The sequence below is a fragment of the Lacerta agilis genome, chromosome 5 (genome assembly GCF_009819535.1).
Source record: "Lacerta agilis isolate rLacAgi1 chromosome 5, rLacAgi1.pri, whole genome shotgun sequence".
Taxonomy (NCBI): Eukaryota; Metazoa; Chordata; class Lepidosauria; order Squamata; family Lacertidae; genus Lacerta; species Lacerta agilis.
This window is the reverse complement of record NC_046316.1, coordinates 12437253-12453245: the sequence shown is the minus strand read 5'-3', so window position 1 is coordinate 12453245 and position 15993 is coordinate 12437253. Positions and strand designations below refer to the sequence as shown.

At 45.1% G+C, this 15993-nt stretch overlaps 1 protein-coding gene across 1 annotated transcript in view; it reads left to right on the top strand.

Annotated features, from left to right (window-relative positions):
- The window catches only part of PSD (pleckstrin and Sec7 domain containing), a 95440-nt gene that overhangs the window by 17536 nt on the left and 61911 nt on the right, over positions 1–15993 (top strand). Inside the window, 2 exon segments of the mRNA XM_033148643.1 lie at positions 3709–4183; positions 8873–9319. Coding sequence (XP_033004534.1) covers positions 3709–4183; positions 8873–9319 — 922 coding nt within the window.

Genomic DNA, 15993 nt, shown 5'->3' with positions numbered 1-15993 from the left:
TAGTGGGAGGGTGGGGTGGGGTTTTTCTCGGGGGGGGGGTAGTAGGAGATGGGTGATTGGCTCAATGGGCATGGTAAACCTGTTGACGGCTGTTAATGATTGCAATTACCGGTAGTCCTACAGGAAAAAGCAAGAGATATCGACTAATTGCGGTTGTTAACAGTCGTCAACAGTCAAAACATAATGAAAAATAAAAAAATTCCTTCCAGTAGCACCTTAGCGACCAACTAAGTTTGTTCTTGGTATGAGCTTTCGTGTGCAAGAACAAATTTAGTTGGTCTCTAAGGTGCTACTGGAAGGAATTTTTTTATTTTTTATTTTTTATTTTGTTTTGACTATGGCAGACCAACACGGTTACCTACTTGTAGTTGTCAACAGGTTTACCATACCCATTGAGCCAATCACCCATCTCCTACTACCCCCCTGAGAAAAACCCCACCCCACCCTCTCACTATATACAGTGGTACCTCGCAAGACAAAATTAATTCGTTCCGCGAGTGCTGTCATATAGCGGAAATTTCCTCTTGCGAAGCTTTACGGGGGGGGGGGACACAAAATGTTTTCGTTTTGCGAGTCGCGGCCATAGGGAAATTTGTCTAGCGAGTCACCCTTTCGTTAGTGAATGCCTTTCGTCTAGCGAGGCATTCGTCTAGCGAGGTACCACTGTCTGGTGACTTCTGTTTCAGTGCATCTGAAGAAGTGTGCATGCACATGAAAGCTTACACCAAGAACAAACTTAGTTGGTCTCTATGGTGCTCCTGGACTATTTTTTATTATTTTATTTCGACTGCGTCAGACCAACACAACCTACCTGAATCTAGAATCAAGTAGAGATTATTATTGTTGTTATTATCTCTTTAGTTATACCCCGCCTTTTACCCTGACAGGGACTCAAAGCGTCTTAAAGATAAAACATAGAAAATATGGGGGTCATTAAAAAACAACTCTGTGTGTGTGTGATAGCTATTAAAAATATATAGATATATAGATAATTACCATAAACACAACATGGCACCAGCCCCCTCAGTAAAAGCAGTCAGTTCCCAAAAGCCGAAAGGTCTTCAACTGTCGGCAGTAGGGACAGTTGGGTTCTCTGAGGAAGGGAGTTCTAAAGTTGTCTGGGAGCAGCCACCAAGGAGAAGGCCCTTTCCTGCATCTCTACCAAGCATGGCTGTGAGGGTGACAGGGCTGAGAGAAGGGCCTCCCCCCTTCTCAGAGACCCAGGCAGGTTTGTATGAGGGAATATGATCTTTCAGTGAGCTAAGATGTTTCTTTCCAACCCTGAGCTATTTAAACCATGGGTAGGCAAACTAAGGTCCGGGGGCCGGATGCGGCCCAATCACCTTCTAAATCCAACCTGCGGACAGTCCGTGAATCAGCGTGTTTTTACATGAGTAGAATGTGTCCTTTTATTTAAAATGCATCTCTGGGTTATTTGTAGGGCCTGCCTGGTGTTTTTACATGAGTAGAATGTGTGCTTTTATTTAAAATGCATCTCTGGGTTATTTGTGGGGCATAGGAATTCGTTCTACCCCCCCCCCCAATATATATAGGGTCTGAGGGACAGTGGACTGGCCCCCTGCTGAAAAAGTTTGCTGAGCCCTGATTTAAACAAACAAACAAACATGAGAAAGAGATGGAGAAACTGCAAGATGAAATGCATATCCGTTAAGACAATTAACACTGACATTGAAGAATTTGGGATGGACCTTGATAAATGCTAGAATTTGTTTCAATGGACTAAAATGATTAAAAGCAAGAAGGGGAATCTGCAGGTATGAAGAACTAATTAGGAAAAGGGACAATAAATGTTTTCCTTCTTATCAATCTTTTCAATTATATCAGTTAGTCCATTAGAAAACATAAATATTAAAAAAACGGGGGAAGGTATTTCAGAAAGCGCTTCTGCTTCCGATCTTTCCATCGCCCCCACAGTCCTTAAAAGATTTAACAGCCTGTGAAATTGGAGGTAGAACTCTGATTACTCCCCAAGCACTATTCAATTTCAAGGAAGTTATGGCGATTGAATAATGTGTGTTTTAGCTGATACACAAATAATCACGAAGTTAAAAGGTGGAATTAAATTCTTATTTGAGATAAATTAAATTCTTATTTGAATAAGAAGAAAAATACATGCAGATTGTTAAAATATATTAAAGTAGGGCTGAAAAGGGTGCCCTTACAGGGGCAAGTTGCAGGCAGATTTCATTGACTTTTTTGGAGGGGGGCAAAATTGTTCATATGGCTTAGGGGGTGCTTATCATTGCAGAAAGTGGTGGTGGTCTCCTCTTCTCTCCCCCCCCCCCACTTTCTCCAGCTGTCTCCAGGCTGTCACTGTTTTGTGGGAGGCTTTCAAGTTCACAGCAGAAATTTGGGTTTGCTCAATTAAAGCGCACTAAAGAACTCTGTTGCATAGCTGTCAACTTTTCCCTTTTCTTGCGAGGAATCCTATTCGGAATAAGGGAATTTCCCTTTAAAAAGGGAAAAGTTGACAGCTATGCTGTTGCTCTAGCACAACAAATTCACCATGAAAAGAAAGGACAAACTTTTTGCAGTTGGGAATGTGACAGGGAAATGCGCTCAAAAGTGTGAGATGGACGATTGACCAATAGGAAGATGTGGAAACACCCCGTGAACAAACCAGGATGAATGTTCAATATAGGGCAGACATAATTTAACCACTGCGTTAGCTCTGCGCAAAGCAAATTAGAATTCAAAACATGTCAGTCTTCCCCACCTCAGCTTAAGGCATGTCTACTCAGAAATAAGTCTTAGCAAATCAGGATGAAGGGATAGCTCAGTTGGTGGAGCATGAGACTTTTAATCTCTGGGTCATGGGTTTGAGCCCCATGTTGGGCAAAACATTCCTGCATTGCAGGGGGTTGGACTAGATGACCCTCGTGGTTCCTTCCAACTCTACAATTCTATGATTCTAACAGGTTCATTGGTGTATAACCTCCCCATAAACAAGTTGAATTGAATGCTCAGAATTGACCAGATATTGTCTGACCTCTGCATAAGCTTTGTGCTAGCAAATTGGGATTAATCTCAATAAACGGAACCTTTAACAAATGTGAAATGCTTTAGAAAGTGGGGAAACCTGCTCCTCCCTTCCTTCCGCTGTCTGTTTTTGTTTTTCTTCTCCATTTTTCTCTCTGTCTGATTGGGATACACGCTCAGTCTATACTGTGCAACCAGAGGTGTTGACATATTGATGTGGGTGGCGCTGTGGTCTAAACCACTGAGCCTCTTGGGCTTGCCAATCAGAAGGTTGGGGGTTCGAATACCTGCGATGGAGTGAGCTCCCATTGCTCTGTCCCAGCTCCTGCCAACCTAGCAGTTCAAAAGCACACCAGTGCAAGTAGATAAATAGGTACTGCTGTGGCGGGAAGGTAAACTACAGTACGTCTCTGTGCGCTCTGGCTTACATCATGGTGTACCGTTGCGCCAGTAGCGGTTTGGTCATGCTGGCCACATGACCCGGAAAAGCTGTCTGTGGACAAATGCCGGCTCTCTCAGCCTGAAAGCGACCCCATAGTCGCCTTTGACTGGACTTAACCATCCAGGGGTCCTTTACCCTTTCCCCCCTTTGACATATGTCATGTTTCTTTGTGAGTTCCATGGTTCTCATGTAAGGCTCAGAGATCTAGCATCTTCCAGGACTTGGTGAGTAGTTTTTGTTTGTAACCCCGGATCTCTGTATTCCAGGGATGCGTCCTCATAACACACCCGATCCTCCACCTCAGCAGCTCAAGAAATCCAACCACCCGATTCAGCCAAAGCCAGATTGGACAGGACCCGAGCATAGCTTGTGCCACGTGGAGGTGGAAATTGAGATGGCTCCACCAGGCAGTGCAAAGCCTGGAAACTGTGAAACGGGAATTATCCGCAGAACCATAAAGTACTCGGAGACTGACTTGGATTCTGTCCCTTTGAGGTGCTACCACGAGACCAACATTGATGATATATTGGCTGAGAAAGATGAAGCGGATTCAGCCATTGAGAGCCAGAAAGACAGTGAGAGCAATCCAAGTTTCACGGGAATCTTGGGGAAAGGGTGTGCTGTTCCAGGGGACCCCTTTGCTCAGCACTCAAGAGAAGATGATGACAAGTGTCTGAGAAATAAGACACAGGACATTGAGGATGACGAGGTATTTGAAGCCATCCAACAGCATCAGGAGAGGTGAGGGTCTCTCTGGACTGGTCAGTACCCAGCTCGTCCCTTGTAGTGAGCAATATTGTCTGGTTTTGTTCTTACAGAGGTCGAGATAGCAAGAGAAGCTTGCTTGACTTAGTCTCTTCATTCATACAAAGCTACCTCTTTCCTGTTAAGGCTGGGTTGGGTCTTGCCAAAGCTCATCTGGGGGATCTTTTCAGCCATTGAAGCTGGTGACAATTGTCATTACGAACTTCTCGGTCACAAAGGGGAGGCGGAGCGAAGCAGCTTCCCATTGTGTTGCTTCAATACTGCGACACTTTGGTGCTGCAAAGGCATTGGTTTTCTGCAATTAGCTGCAGCAAATTAGAAGAGCTGTTCCACACAGCATATTCCCGATAAAGCAAATCTCACAGTGTCCATTTCCATCGGCAAGAATCTATTATATGTATCTATTCAGAAGTACATCCTTTTGGGCAAATGCCCGCTTCTTCCAGCAGCTATCCCTTTGTTTTCTTCTTTCTTTTGAAGTAGCTTCTGTTTCTAGCACTTTGACAGCTTCCTTTTCACTCATATGGGTGATGTTCCTGAATCAGCCCTTAATTTCCCATGTCTAAACTAAAATATTAATCCAGAAGTAGAAGGGAGAGAGAGAAAATTGTGTCCTCTTTGAAGCCAGACCAATTGCTCATTAATTATTTTATTTTCAGTATCATAATGGCAAAATTTGGCTCGTAAAAACTAAACAACAACAACAACAATTGTTCTGGCCGCAAAGGGAAAGTAAAATAATTAAACTTGTCCCTCTTGACTGGCTGACGGGCAGATTCAGGAATGCTGGGTATGTCAGTGAACAGGAACCAACCACTTAGAGTGACAGAGGCTGGGGCAGAAAATTAAAGGTTCTGGGAAATCTCAACAGCACTGTGAGATTTGGACAGGCTAGGCTGCAGTTCCATTTTAACTCGAAACAATTGCCACGAATCAGGTCAGAGAAAAAAGGTATGCAACAAAACAGAGGCTAGGACGCAACAGGTGGCAAGGTTGCTACCTGGTTACTTTGGGAAAACTCAATGAACAATGATGTTGAGATGCAAGACAAAGGGTGGAATGCAACGTTGTACTGAGGAGGTTGTGTCATCAGTGCAAACATTTCTGCTTGCCAGGTGGAATTATTATTATTATTATTATTATTATTATTATTATTATTATTATTATTATTAATTGGATTTATGTATCACCCTATACCCAGAGGTCTCAGGGCGGTATCTCCTCTCCCCTCCCTGTGTGCTGTTCTGGAGGTTCTCCAAGCAGATTTCAGGAGGGTAAGGCACACAGGGAGATTTTGTGGTGGGGCGGGGAGGAAGCCCCATTGCACTAGCAGGAATCCTTGCGCTGGCTTATGCAAGCACAACAACTTAATTGAATCCTGCACTAACCATCTGATTACACACACACACACACACACACACACACAGGGATGTGTGTAGGGTTTTGGAAACTAAGGAATTCTTGTTCTGTAGAGGTCCATTAAATACCTTCTGGGAATGTTGAAAGACTTCCCTATTTGGATTGGCTTTCAGCAACTGAAGATGAGGTAAATCACTTGTGATCAAATATACACATACATATATTATTGGGTATGCCCTCCGTACCCGCAAAAAAAAAGTTCTTAACCTTTCCTGAGCCCATGGGCAGGGGGAATATTTATTACCGGTAAGATTCTTAGCAGGATAGGCCAACTCCTGAGACAAGGTGAGGAGGCCACCTCAGATAGCATCATCCACAGGGGCAGCAGATCTCAATGTAGATCTTTATTCCTCACTTGTTGCTGATGTAGACCTTCACTTGCCACTTCTTCCCTCACAGGGAGGGCGGACGCCATTTTGTGGTCTGCCTCAGGTGCCAAAATGTCTTGGGCCAGCCCTGGCTCTCAGTATACCCACAAGCATGTCTTGGCAGAGTGGGGGATGAATTCACCTTTTGGGTATTTCGTTTTACTCCCCGTGGAAGCCCTGTTCTTTGCTGCAGACTCTGCACTCCACCGATGATGAGTAGATGAGTAGCTATGTCAGATGTGACTCTTTCCTTTTGACACTGAAAATCTCAGCTCTCCATGAAAATGCTTCATATATGCTAAAGTGTGCTGATCTCAGTAGTCTCAGCAGACTTCAGATTCCGTCAGGATTTTAAAGCCTTGTCTCGGCACAGCAAGATCCCTGTCTAGGCAACAGCATCGCTGTATAGTGACTCCCTCTGTCGGCAACTGAGCAGTCAAAGCATGCAGGGAGTTTTTGGTCCTGGTGGAAGGGGAAGAGAAGCCATTGAAAGGATCTGAGGAAGAGCAAGTTGAATGGTTTCAACAATGGAGAGATGTGAATGGTTTTGATGGCAGAATTGTGCATAGAGGTAGAAATACTAGGGTGTAAAAAAAAGGAGGCCATTGCTACTGTAGCCTTTCTTTTAGCAGATCAAGGTGATCAGATGACAGCAAAAAAAAAAACTGCAAGGTTTTAAGTGGGGTCAATTAGAATATGATCTATTATTTGATTATTGATGTAGACCCCCAAAATGTATTTTCTATAGTTTACTTTTTTACCTCTAGCTTCAGTACATTTTATTTTATTTTATTTTATTTTATTTTATTTTATTTTATTTTATTTTATTTTATTTTATTTTATTTTATTTTATTTTATTTTATTTTATTTTATGGCTGGGCTAGGGCTAGTGTCCAATGCAAATAAAGATTCTTCGAATTCTGAATTCTGAAAGAGCAGTGTGGTGTCAGGAGAAAGAAGGGTATCTAAGGGACAGGGGAAGATGGAGTCTATGAGAAGAAAATGCCTCTCAGGGACATGAGAGAAGGATGACCAGCTATGCAGGCCAAAAGAATACAGCTCCAGAATACTGAAATGGTAGACGCATGTCGTGCACACTTGGCTTGGAGACAAATCATATCTCAAGGCAAATCTGGGTGACGATGCACAACTCCAGGCCCTCCAAGTGTCCCTATTTTCCAGGGACAGTCCTGGATTTACAGAAGCCGTACCCGGTTTCTGATTTGATCCTTAGGATGTCCCTACTTTCATCAGAGGGTATGGAGTTATCCGACCCCTAAGCCATCTGTAGGCAGCCCTGTACAAGAGAAGAAGAAGAAGAGTTTGGATTTGATATCCCGCTTTTTCACTACCCGAAGGAGTCTCAAAGCGGCTAACATTCTCCTTTCCCTTCCTCCCCCACAACAAACACTCTGTGAGGTGAGTGGGACTGAGAGACTTCAAAGAAGTGTGACTAGCCCAAGGTCACCCAGCAGCTGCATGTGGAGGAGCAGGGAATCGAACCCAGTTCCCCAGATTACGAGTCTACCGCTCTTAACCACTACACCACACTGGGAAGTTTTTTAATGTTTAATGTTTTGTTGTGTTTTTATATGTGTTGGAAGCTGCCTAGAGTGACTAGGGCAATCCAGTTAGATGGGCGGGGTATAAATATTATTATTATTATTATTAGATAGGACATCCTTATTTTCATTGACAAAATGTTGGAGTGCATGCAGCTCTATCCTTTCCACTCCCCTTAGCTAAAAGGAAAGATGGGGCACTTCTTGCCACAGCAGCCAGGAGCCCCTGCAGAGATCACTTTCTCTGCCAGAGGAGACGAATGGAACTGGATAGGTTCCCTCTCTTTCTTAAAAAGACAGAATTGCAGGTAGCGCCACTGCAAAGAACATTATTTTTACTTGTCAAAAGCCCTTGGGCAAGTGTGGGCTCTCAGTTGCATAAACTAAGCCAAAAGGGATTTAGTCCCAGCAGAACTTGCAGAAGAAGCACTCCAAACCTGCTCAGCGCAGATACACAGCAGTTCATTGGGCTGGACCTCAGGAACTTCCCTTCCCAACGGGAGAGCCAGAATCCGTAGATCTTCCCCATGCCTTAGATTGGCTGGTACAAACAGAAGAGAGGCTGACTCTGGTTAGCTCCTGACCATGGGCATGGCCAGGATTTATGGGGGGGGGGGCAGGACACCCACCTGCCATCATCCTCTGTCTGGCTCTGTCTAGCAGATTCTAACGTCTCAACAACAGTTGCTTTAAATTACCTTTCTTTTCTGACCCCAAGTGCTCAGAAAAATCTGTCAAAATATTCAGTCACTTGTAAACTAGGAAGTCAAAGAAAAAATCAACACCAGGGAGTCCCTTTCATGTGTTTAACAAGTACATTTTGCAAAATTACAAAGAACACGCCTTTTTCATCTTTAAAGAAAAAATCTAAACTAAAACAAGTTTTCTTGGATTTGCTGAAAACCTTTTCAGCACTTCCTTTTCAAATTACTCCTTCCCCCCCCTCCCCGAAGCAGGTTTTCTGAAACGCTCCCCTGTCATTGTCTACCTTAGCCAGGCCTTTCCTTTCCACAAGAAGAATCGGTAGAATATTCTGATTATTTCTACTTTTAGTTAAGGTTTATTTTATTTTATTTACTTGATTCAGGAGGGGCAGCTGCCCTCCTCCCCCCACCCCACCCCACCCCGGCTATGCCCATGCTGCTGGCTGAGGAAGCATTTCCTGAATCATCACAGGAAGAGCTATCTACCCCTTTGGGAAGACTCTCGTTCTGGTCAGTGGGGTAGAAGACACTTCCCTGAGTTGAGGACTGCTGTGTCTGTTTCTCAGTAACTTGTGCCTCCCTCTTTCTCACCTCCTCATCCCCAATCTCCAGGATCATCAACAGAGACGCCCAAGGGCTGCTCAAGTCCCCAGTGCCCTTTCTCCTCGGACACAGCCTCTCCAGGGACGGCATGGATTCGTTCAGCAGGCATTTTGAGAGCATCATGGAGTCTCACCGAGCCAAAGGGACCTCTTACACCAGCCTCGACTCCATTGACATCCTGTCCTCCCCGGCCCACACGCACAGCGGGACGTACTTCACCTTCGACCTCCCAACTCTCACCCCGGAAGTACAAGAGCAAATTCGAGACAGTGCCAAGCTCATTGAGCAGAACTTCGCCCCCCTGGCCCACCTGGAGCCAGACTCCGGGACAAGCTCCGCCACGGATGCCCCCTGGACCGAGCGAGAAGAGGACCCCAGACAAGGCGGGGAAGGCAGCCTGCAGAGTCCCTGTCACTCCGACGACAGCCTAGGAATCCCCCTGGCCTCCATCATAAGGTGAGTGAATAAAGCTAATTCTATCCAGGGGGTATATGGGATAACATCGTTGGGTGGTTCAGGATCCCAGCTGCAGGGGCGTAGCAAGGGGGGCGAGGGGGGCGGGTCGCCCCGGGTTCCATAATGGAGGGGGTGACAAATTATCAAGGAACAATTGTTTTTGGGGGGGAATTTTTTTTTGGGGGGGAAATGTCTGCTCCGAAGGTCTTATCTTACTATACTACAGATTATATAGCTATGTATGAAATTTCACGCATATCAGTTAATATCTTGACCCTCCTCCACCAAAATAGCTGTTCACTTGGCTGTTTTCCTATGTCATGAAGGCTGAAATTTCAGTTCAGTGGAGCACTTACTGTTCCCAACCCCAACCACGTGGAAAGCCATCTAATTAGACTTTAATTTGATTTTGAGATGTTTTTAGGAGGTAATTTAATTATTTTTTGATTTTATACCAATGTTATGTATCTGATGTTAGCCACCCTGAGCCCGACTTCGGCCGGGGAGGGTGGGATATAAAGAAAAGTTTTTTTATTATTACTTGTTATTATTCCTTTGTAAGAAAATATGAAATAACGTAAAACAATTTTTGAGGGGGGGGAATCAATGGGGGGGTTGACAAGAAATTTTCCGCACCGGGTACCACCTGACCTTCCTATGCCTGGGGGGGTGGGGTTAACAAAAAAAATTTTGCCCCCGGGTACCAATTTACCTCGCTACACCCCTGCCCAGCTGACCTTTTATTTTGCCTGTGGACTCTGCAACAATTCTGCCATCTCACAAGCTGGCAAGGTGATGTGTGTGGCCACCACGACCCTTCCTCTCAGACCTTTAGAAAATGATCTTTAGGCACCTGACAGATGCTGTCTTATAATGGGGCGTATCGCTCTTTGCCAGAGTTCTGCGATGCATTTTCATAGCCTTGTGAGAGCTGCGGTTTTGACAGGTTTCTAAAGCTCCGTGAAAAACATGGTCTTCCGCTGTTTCACAGTGGGGGTTTCCCCCCATGCAAGCTTGGCTCAATTGTTCACCTGAGCTGATGTTTCCTTGATGCTATTTATTATATGCTTTTGAAAGGATCCTGTCCGCACTGTTCACCTGCCAAGTTGTTGCTATGCGTTTTACTTTTTGAAATCTCTTACCGTGTGCCTAGATGATGATGACGATAAGGGTGATGATTATAAACTCCCGCTCTGCGGACAGGTGAGATGGGCCTCAGTTTCGCAATGATCCTAAGGCAGGCATAGGTAAACTCGGCCCTCCAGATGTTTTGGGACTACAACTCCCATCATCCCTATCTAACAGGACCAGTGGTCAGGGATGATGGGAATTGTAGTCTCAAAACATCTGGAGGGCTGTTTGTCTGTGCCTGTCCTAAGGTGTGTGGCTTGTGCAGAATTGCAGAGCCAGCGGTGGTAGCAGGCAGTGATGGCTGATGCCCATTGGGACTTGGTAGGGCAGAAGACAGGGGAGACAAACAGTAGTTAGAGCTGCAGGCAATGATAGGCAGAGCCAGAGCCAATCACAGGTAGATCCAACTAATTCTAGAATCATAGAATCGTAGAATTTGAAGGGACCCCAAGGTCATCTAGTCCAACCCCCTGCAATGCAGGAATCTCAACTAAAGCATCCATGGCAGATGGCCACCCAACCTCTGCTTCAAATCCTACAAGGAAGGAGGGTCCGCCACCTTCCGATGGAGATCATTCCACTGTCAAACAGCTGTTACTGTCAGAAAGATTTTCCTGGTGTTTAGTCAGAATCTCCTTTCTTGTAAATTGAAGCCATTGGTTCAGTTCCTACCCTCCAGAGCAGGAGAAAACAACCTTGCTCCATCTTCCATGTGACTGCCCTTTAGATCTTAGTCTTCTCTTTTCCAGGATAAACATACCCACCTCCCTTAACCATACCTCATAAGGCTTGTTTTCCAGACCCTTTGTCATCTTGGTTGTCTCCTCTGCACATGTTCCAGCTTGTCAATATCCTAATTAAATTGGGGTGCCCAGAACTGGACACTGGACTCCAGTTGCGGTTTGACCAAGGCAGAATAGAGCAGGACTTTTACAGGATCAGGACACTATACTTCTGTTGCTTTCCCAGCAATGTTCATTGAAAAGGCTCAGAGCTTCTGCCTCTCTGTGATTTGGTGCCAATGTTCTCCTTTCAGAGCATACTGCTCTCACAAGACATATGGTTTGCAAGACTCATGAATGTGACAGTTTTCTGTGCCCCCTAAAGCAGAGCAGTATGATTTGAATATAAATCTTTTTCCAGAGACGCTCTTAGCTGCTAACAAATTGAGCTGGTTTCCAGCCCTGTTGCAAAAGATTCTTTTCCAGCAGGACTTGTTCACATTGGAATATAATGCGGATTTGAATTTGCTTGTGCTAAGAACCGTGTTCTCGCATAATTTGTGCTTGTGAACATTCAGGGCAAGATTGGTCTGATGTACAGATGAGGAGCGAGGTGTTTCATCTTGGGAATGTGAAAATCTATAAATTGCAACTGTCTTTGAGATGCCGGCCAAGAAGTTGATTGTCCGTCCTCCATCCATTTTCCTATTCCCCATGCAATTATTTATTTTCCCCAGTAGGTGGCATCTGCCACTTACTGAATTTCCTTGCTTTGGGGCAAAGAGAGAGATGATGAGGATCAAGGTTTAGCAGCTGCAGTGTTAGGATAGGTTCCTTCCATAGCTGTCAACCTTCCCTTTTTTGCAGTGGGAAACAGCGCTGGAATAAGGCAATTTCCCGCAAAAAAAGGAAAAACTGACAGCTATGGTTCCTTCTGTCATGCAGACTGAGGAATATTGTTCAAGGGAGATGTCTGTGCAGTTTGGAGAAAAGAATTGAATTGCCCAAAAGCAGCAAGGAAGCAAATGGGCCAAAGGGAGGAGATTTTCTTTTTCTGGCTTCAATTTAAATCTGATATGAGCCAGAGAAGAACTTTAGGGGCTGCAGTGCTTACCTACTGAGAGCCAGTGTGGTGTAGTGGTTAAGAGCGGTAGACTCATAATCTCGGGAACCGGGTTCACGTCCCCGCTCCTCCACATGCAGCTGCTGGGTGACCTTGGGCTAGTCACACTTCTTTGAAGTCTCTCAGCCCCACTCACCTCACAGAGTGTTTGTTGTGGGGGAGGAAGGGAAAGGAGAATGTTAGTCACTTTGAGACTCCTTCGGGTAGTGATAAAGCGGGATATCAAATCCAAACTCCTCCTCCTCTTCTTCTTCTTCTTCTTCTTCTTCTTCTTCTTCTTCTTCTTCTTCTTCTTCTTTGAGGTGAGCATTCTGAGCCATGAATATACATATTTCCAAGCCATAGAATTTCCTAGCGATATTCCCAGCTACCACATAGTGCTCTATCCCATAATAACAAGATAATAGATGTGGCTAGAGCTGTGTTTCCCAAACTTGGGTCTCCAGCTGTTTTTGGACTACAACTCCCATCATCCCTAGCTAGCAGAACCAGTGGTCAGGGATGATGGAAATTGTAGTCCAAAAACAGCTGGAGACCCAAGTTTGGGAAACACTGGGCTAGAACCTCTTTCAGGTACGTTTTGTGTGACTGCGTGCCTGAGTACAGCCTGAGCCTTTGCTCTTTCAGGACATGTGGAGAGACATTCTCTTCACAAAGGAAAATACCCCTGTACATGTTCAGAGACCCTTAGCTCTAAGTGCCAGAATTTTTGTGAAAGGAAGGTGTCAACCCTAAACAGAGGCCAGGCTGCTAGATGTTTCACCTGGAAAGGACAAGACAGAGAGGAGAGCCCTCTTCATATATCTCAAGGCTGTCACATGGAAGGGGAAACAAGCTTGTTTTCTCCTGCTCTGGAGGGTAGGACTCGAACAAGTGGCTTCAATTTACAAGAAAGGAGATTCCAACTAAACATCGGGAAGAACTTTCTGACAGTAAGAGTTGTTTGACAGTGGAACGGTCTCCCTTGGGAGGTTGTGGACTCTCCTTCCTTGGAGGATTTGAAGCAGAGGTTGGGTGGCCATCTGTCATGGATGTTTCAGCTAAGATTCCTGCATTGCAGGGGGTTGGACTGGATGACCCTAGGGGTCCCTTCTGACTCCATGATTCTATGATCATGCTGACTGGAGCTGGAAGGAGCTCTAGCCATAGCCCAGAACATTTGTAGGCTAGCAGCTTGGCACTGGATCTCGTTTCTTCAGCCTGCCATTCTTTCCTGAGGGTGATATATCACTTGTTTTTCAAGCAGCGCATTGATCATGCTCACAGCGTTATGGGAATCTTACCTCTGCCGGCCAAGAGATCTTACAGCACCCTCTTCCCTGTATTTATGGATTCTAGTCTGTTTTCTAACATGCAGACGTGCTTCTCCCTTTTCCAATTTGTGAGGAAGCAAGCAGGAAATTCCTTTGGAGATACAGTAGTCTGCTTCCCTTCTCCGCAAAAGGAGATCCATTCACCATGCTTTTTCCAAGAGTGGCAGATGTCTGCACAGATAAAAAATAATAATTCTTTTAAAACTGAAGTCATATTCCCCCCTCCCATTTATTTATTTTTCTGTTTAAAATGTTATTTATAAATCAGTCAGACTAAATGCCCCTTTAAAACAATCGGGCTTGAAATAAAGCTTGGATGTTATGTGGGCATGTGAAATTACTCAGATGCCCAGTTCTCACCTGAGAAGAAGCACTTTCATTGAATGCATGAAGTGGGCAGAATGGGATTGTGTCCACCAGCCTGGGACCCCAAAAGAGAAGAGGGGGAAAGGATCCCTTTCCCTTTCTGCCTTCCACAAGCTCACTCCTCTCTAAGAAGCCTGAAGAGGAGCTAAAGGCTTTTATCCCAGGATGGCTGGAACCCTGGAGAGGAGCACTCCTCTTAAGCACAGAGAGATACTTCAACATTTTGTTGCAGTCTGTGGAATATTTTATTGTATATAAGGGCATTCAGTCATGTGAGCTTTGTCTGAAGTCGTTCAGCCTAAAAACAGGTTTACTGCCTCAATGAGAAATGTACATTTTCGACCCTCTTTTTCCAGCTTCTCTCTCTTTCTCCCCCACCCCATATATCTGCCCTCCTACGTGCAAAATTGCTTTTACATGGTGCTATGTTGGATTTGGTATTTATAGTTCATAATGAAAAGCTGCAAGGGTGAAGTTTCTCTGGAAGCCGAGATCCAGGGCCCTCCCTTTTATTCCTTTTTGGGTGGTTGTGATTATTCTGTGGTAAGGGAAATAAACTCTACAGGTGCTCAAATATACTCTCTCTTTTTAAGAGTACAGATTCTGGGATTAATCCGTAGCTGGTTTGTGCCCACAAAAATTATGATCAGCCACCTATTTCCTCCTTGGGGTATTTGCTCTGCAGACACTGGGTGGTTAGGAAAGCATGGTGTTGCTGGTGGAATGATAATCCTGCTTTAAAGAAGAAGGTTTGACTGACTTCCAAAGTCTGTTTTCCTCTGTTGTGTCGAGCACAGTGTCTCTAGAGCCAAGAAAGTGTGGATGCTTCATGGTTCTACTTCTTAGCTCGGCTGGTTAGAGCTCGACGCTGATAACGCCAAAGTTGCAGGTTTGATATAAGTTTTGAAAGCAAAAGTGTTCGAAAGGACGCAAGGCATGGAAACACCCATTCACATCTATGGGTATGCGGTTTCTAGTTTTTAAATGGACTGTGTATTGCTGGAGGTGTATAGTGATCAAGCCCATCTCATGGATGTATTGACTTAACTGTGTTCTTTCCAGTGTATTTACATATCTGGCTTGATCTGTACTCAGAGAACCTACACTTTCTGGCCTCTGCTACGGCAGGCCACATAAATTAAAACTGATGGGTGTTCCAGCCCGGCCCACCCATGAGGCATGGTGGCGAGGCAACCACCTCAGGCAGCAGGATCCTTAGGACCAGCAGATCCTGATGTAGATCTTCACTCACCCGTCTTCCCTGGTGGGCAGCGGGGTACCATTGGGAAAGTGGTTGGGGAGTCGGTGGAGTGTGGGGAGAGAGCAGAAGAGGATGCAGAGAGTTTTGGAAGTGATTGGAGAAAGATCAGAGGAGGCCAGAGAGAGTTGCAGAGCATGTTGGAGGGATTTGCTGGGCTTTAAAAAAAAATCTGGGCTTATGCGATTTTGCTGTACCTGAGATAGCCAGGGACAGTTACGGCTTTACAGAAGCCATTCCGGTTTCTGAATGTCCCGCTTTTCCTTAGGACATTTTCATTGGGAAAACGGAGGATATGATGTCACCATAGCTGTCAACCCTCCCTGCTGTTTCCCAATGCTATAATAAGGGAATTTCCCACAAAAAAGGGAAAGGTTGACAGCTATGGATGTAACCCCTACATAAGATGAGATCTACCTGTTCATTTAAAGCAGTATCATACCACTTTCAACAGTCCTGACTCCTCTCTCTGCAAGAATCCAGGGAACTATAATTTGTTAAGGGTGTTGAGAGTTCTTTGGAGACCCACCATTCGCCTCATAGAGCTACATTTCCCAGATCTCCCGTTGTTCGGTCCCAGCTCCTGCCCACCTAGCAGTTTGAAAGCATGCCAAAGTACAAGTAGATAAATAGGTACCGCTCTGGCAGGAAGGTAAACGGCGTTTCCGTGCACGGCTCTGGTTTGCCAGAAGCGGCTTAGTCATGCTGGCCACATGACCCGGAAACTGTCTGTGGACAAACGCCGGCTCCCTCGGCCTATA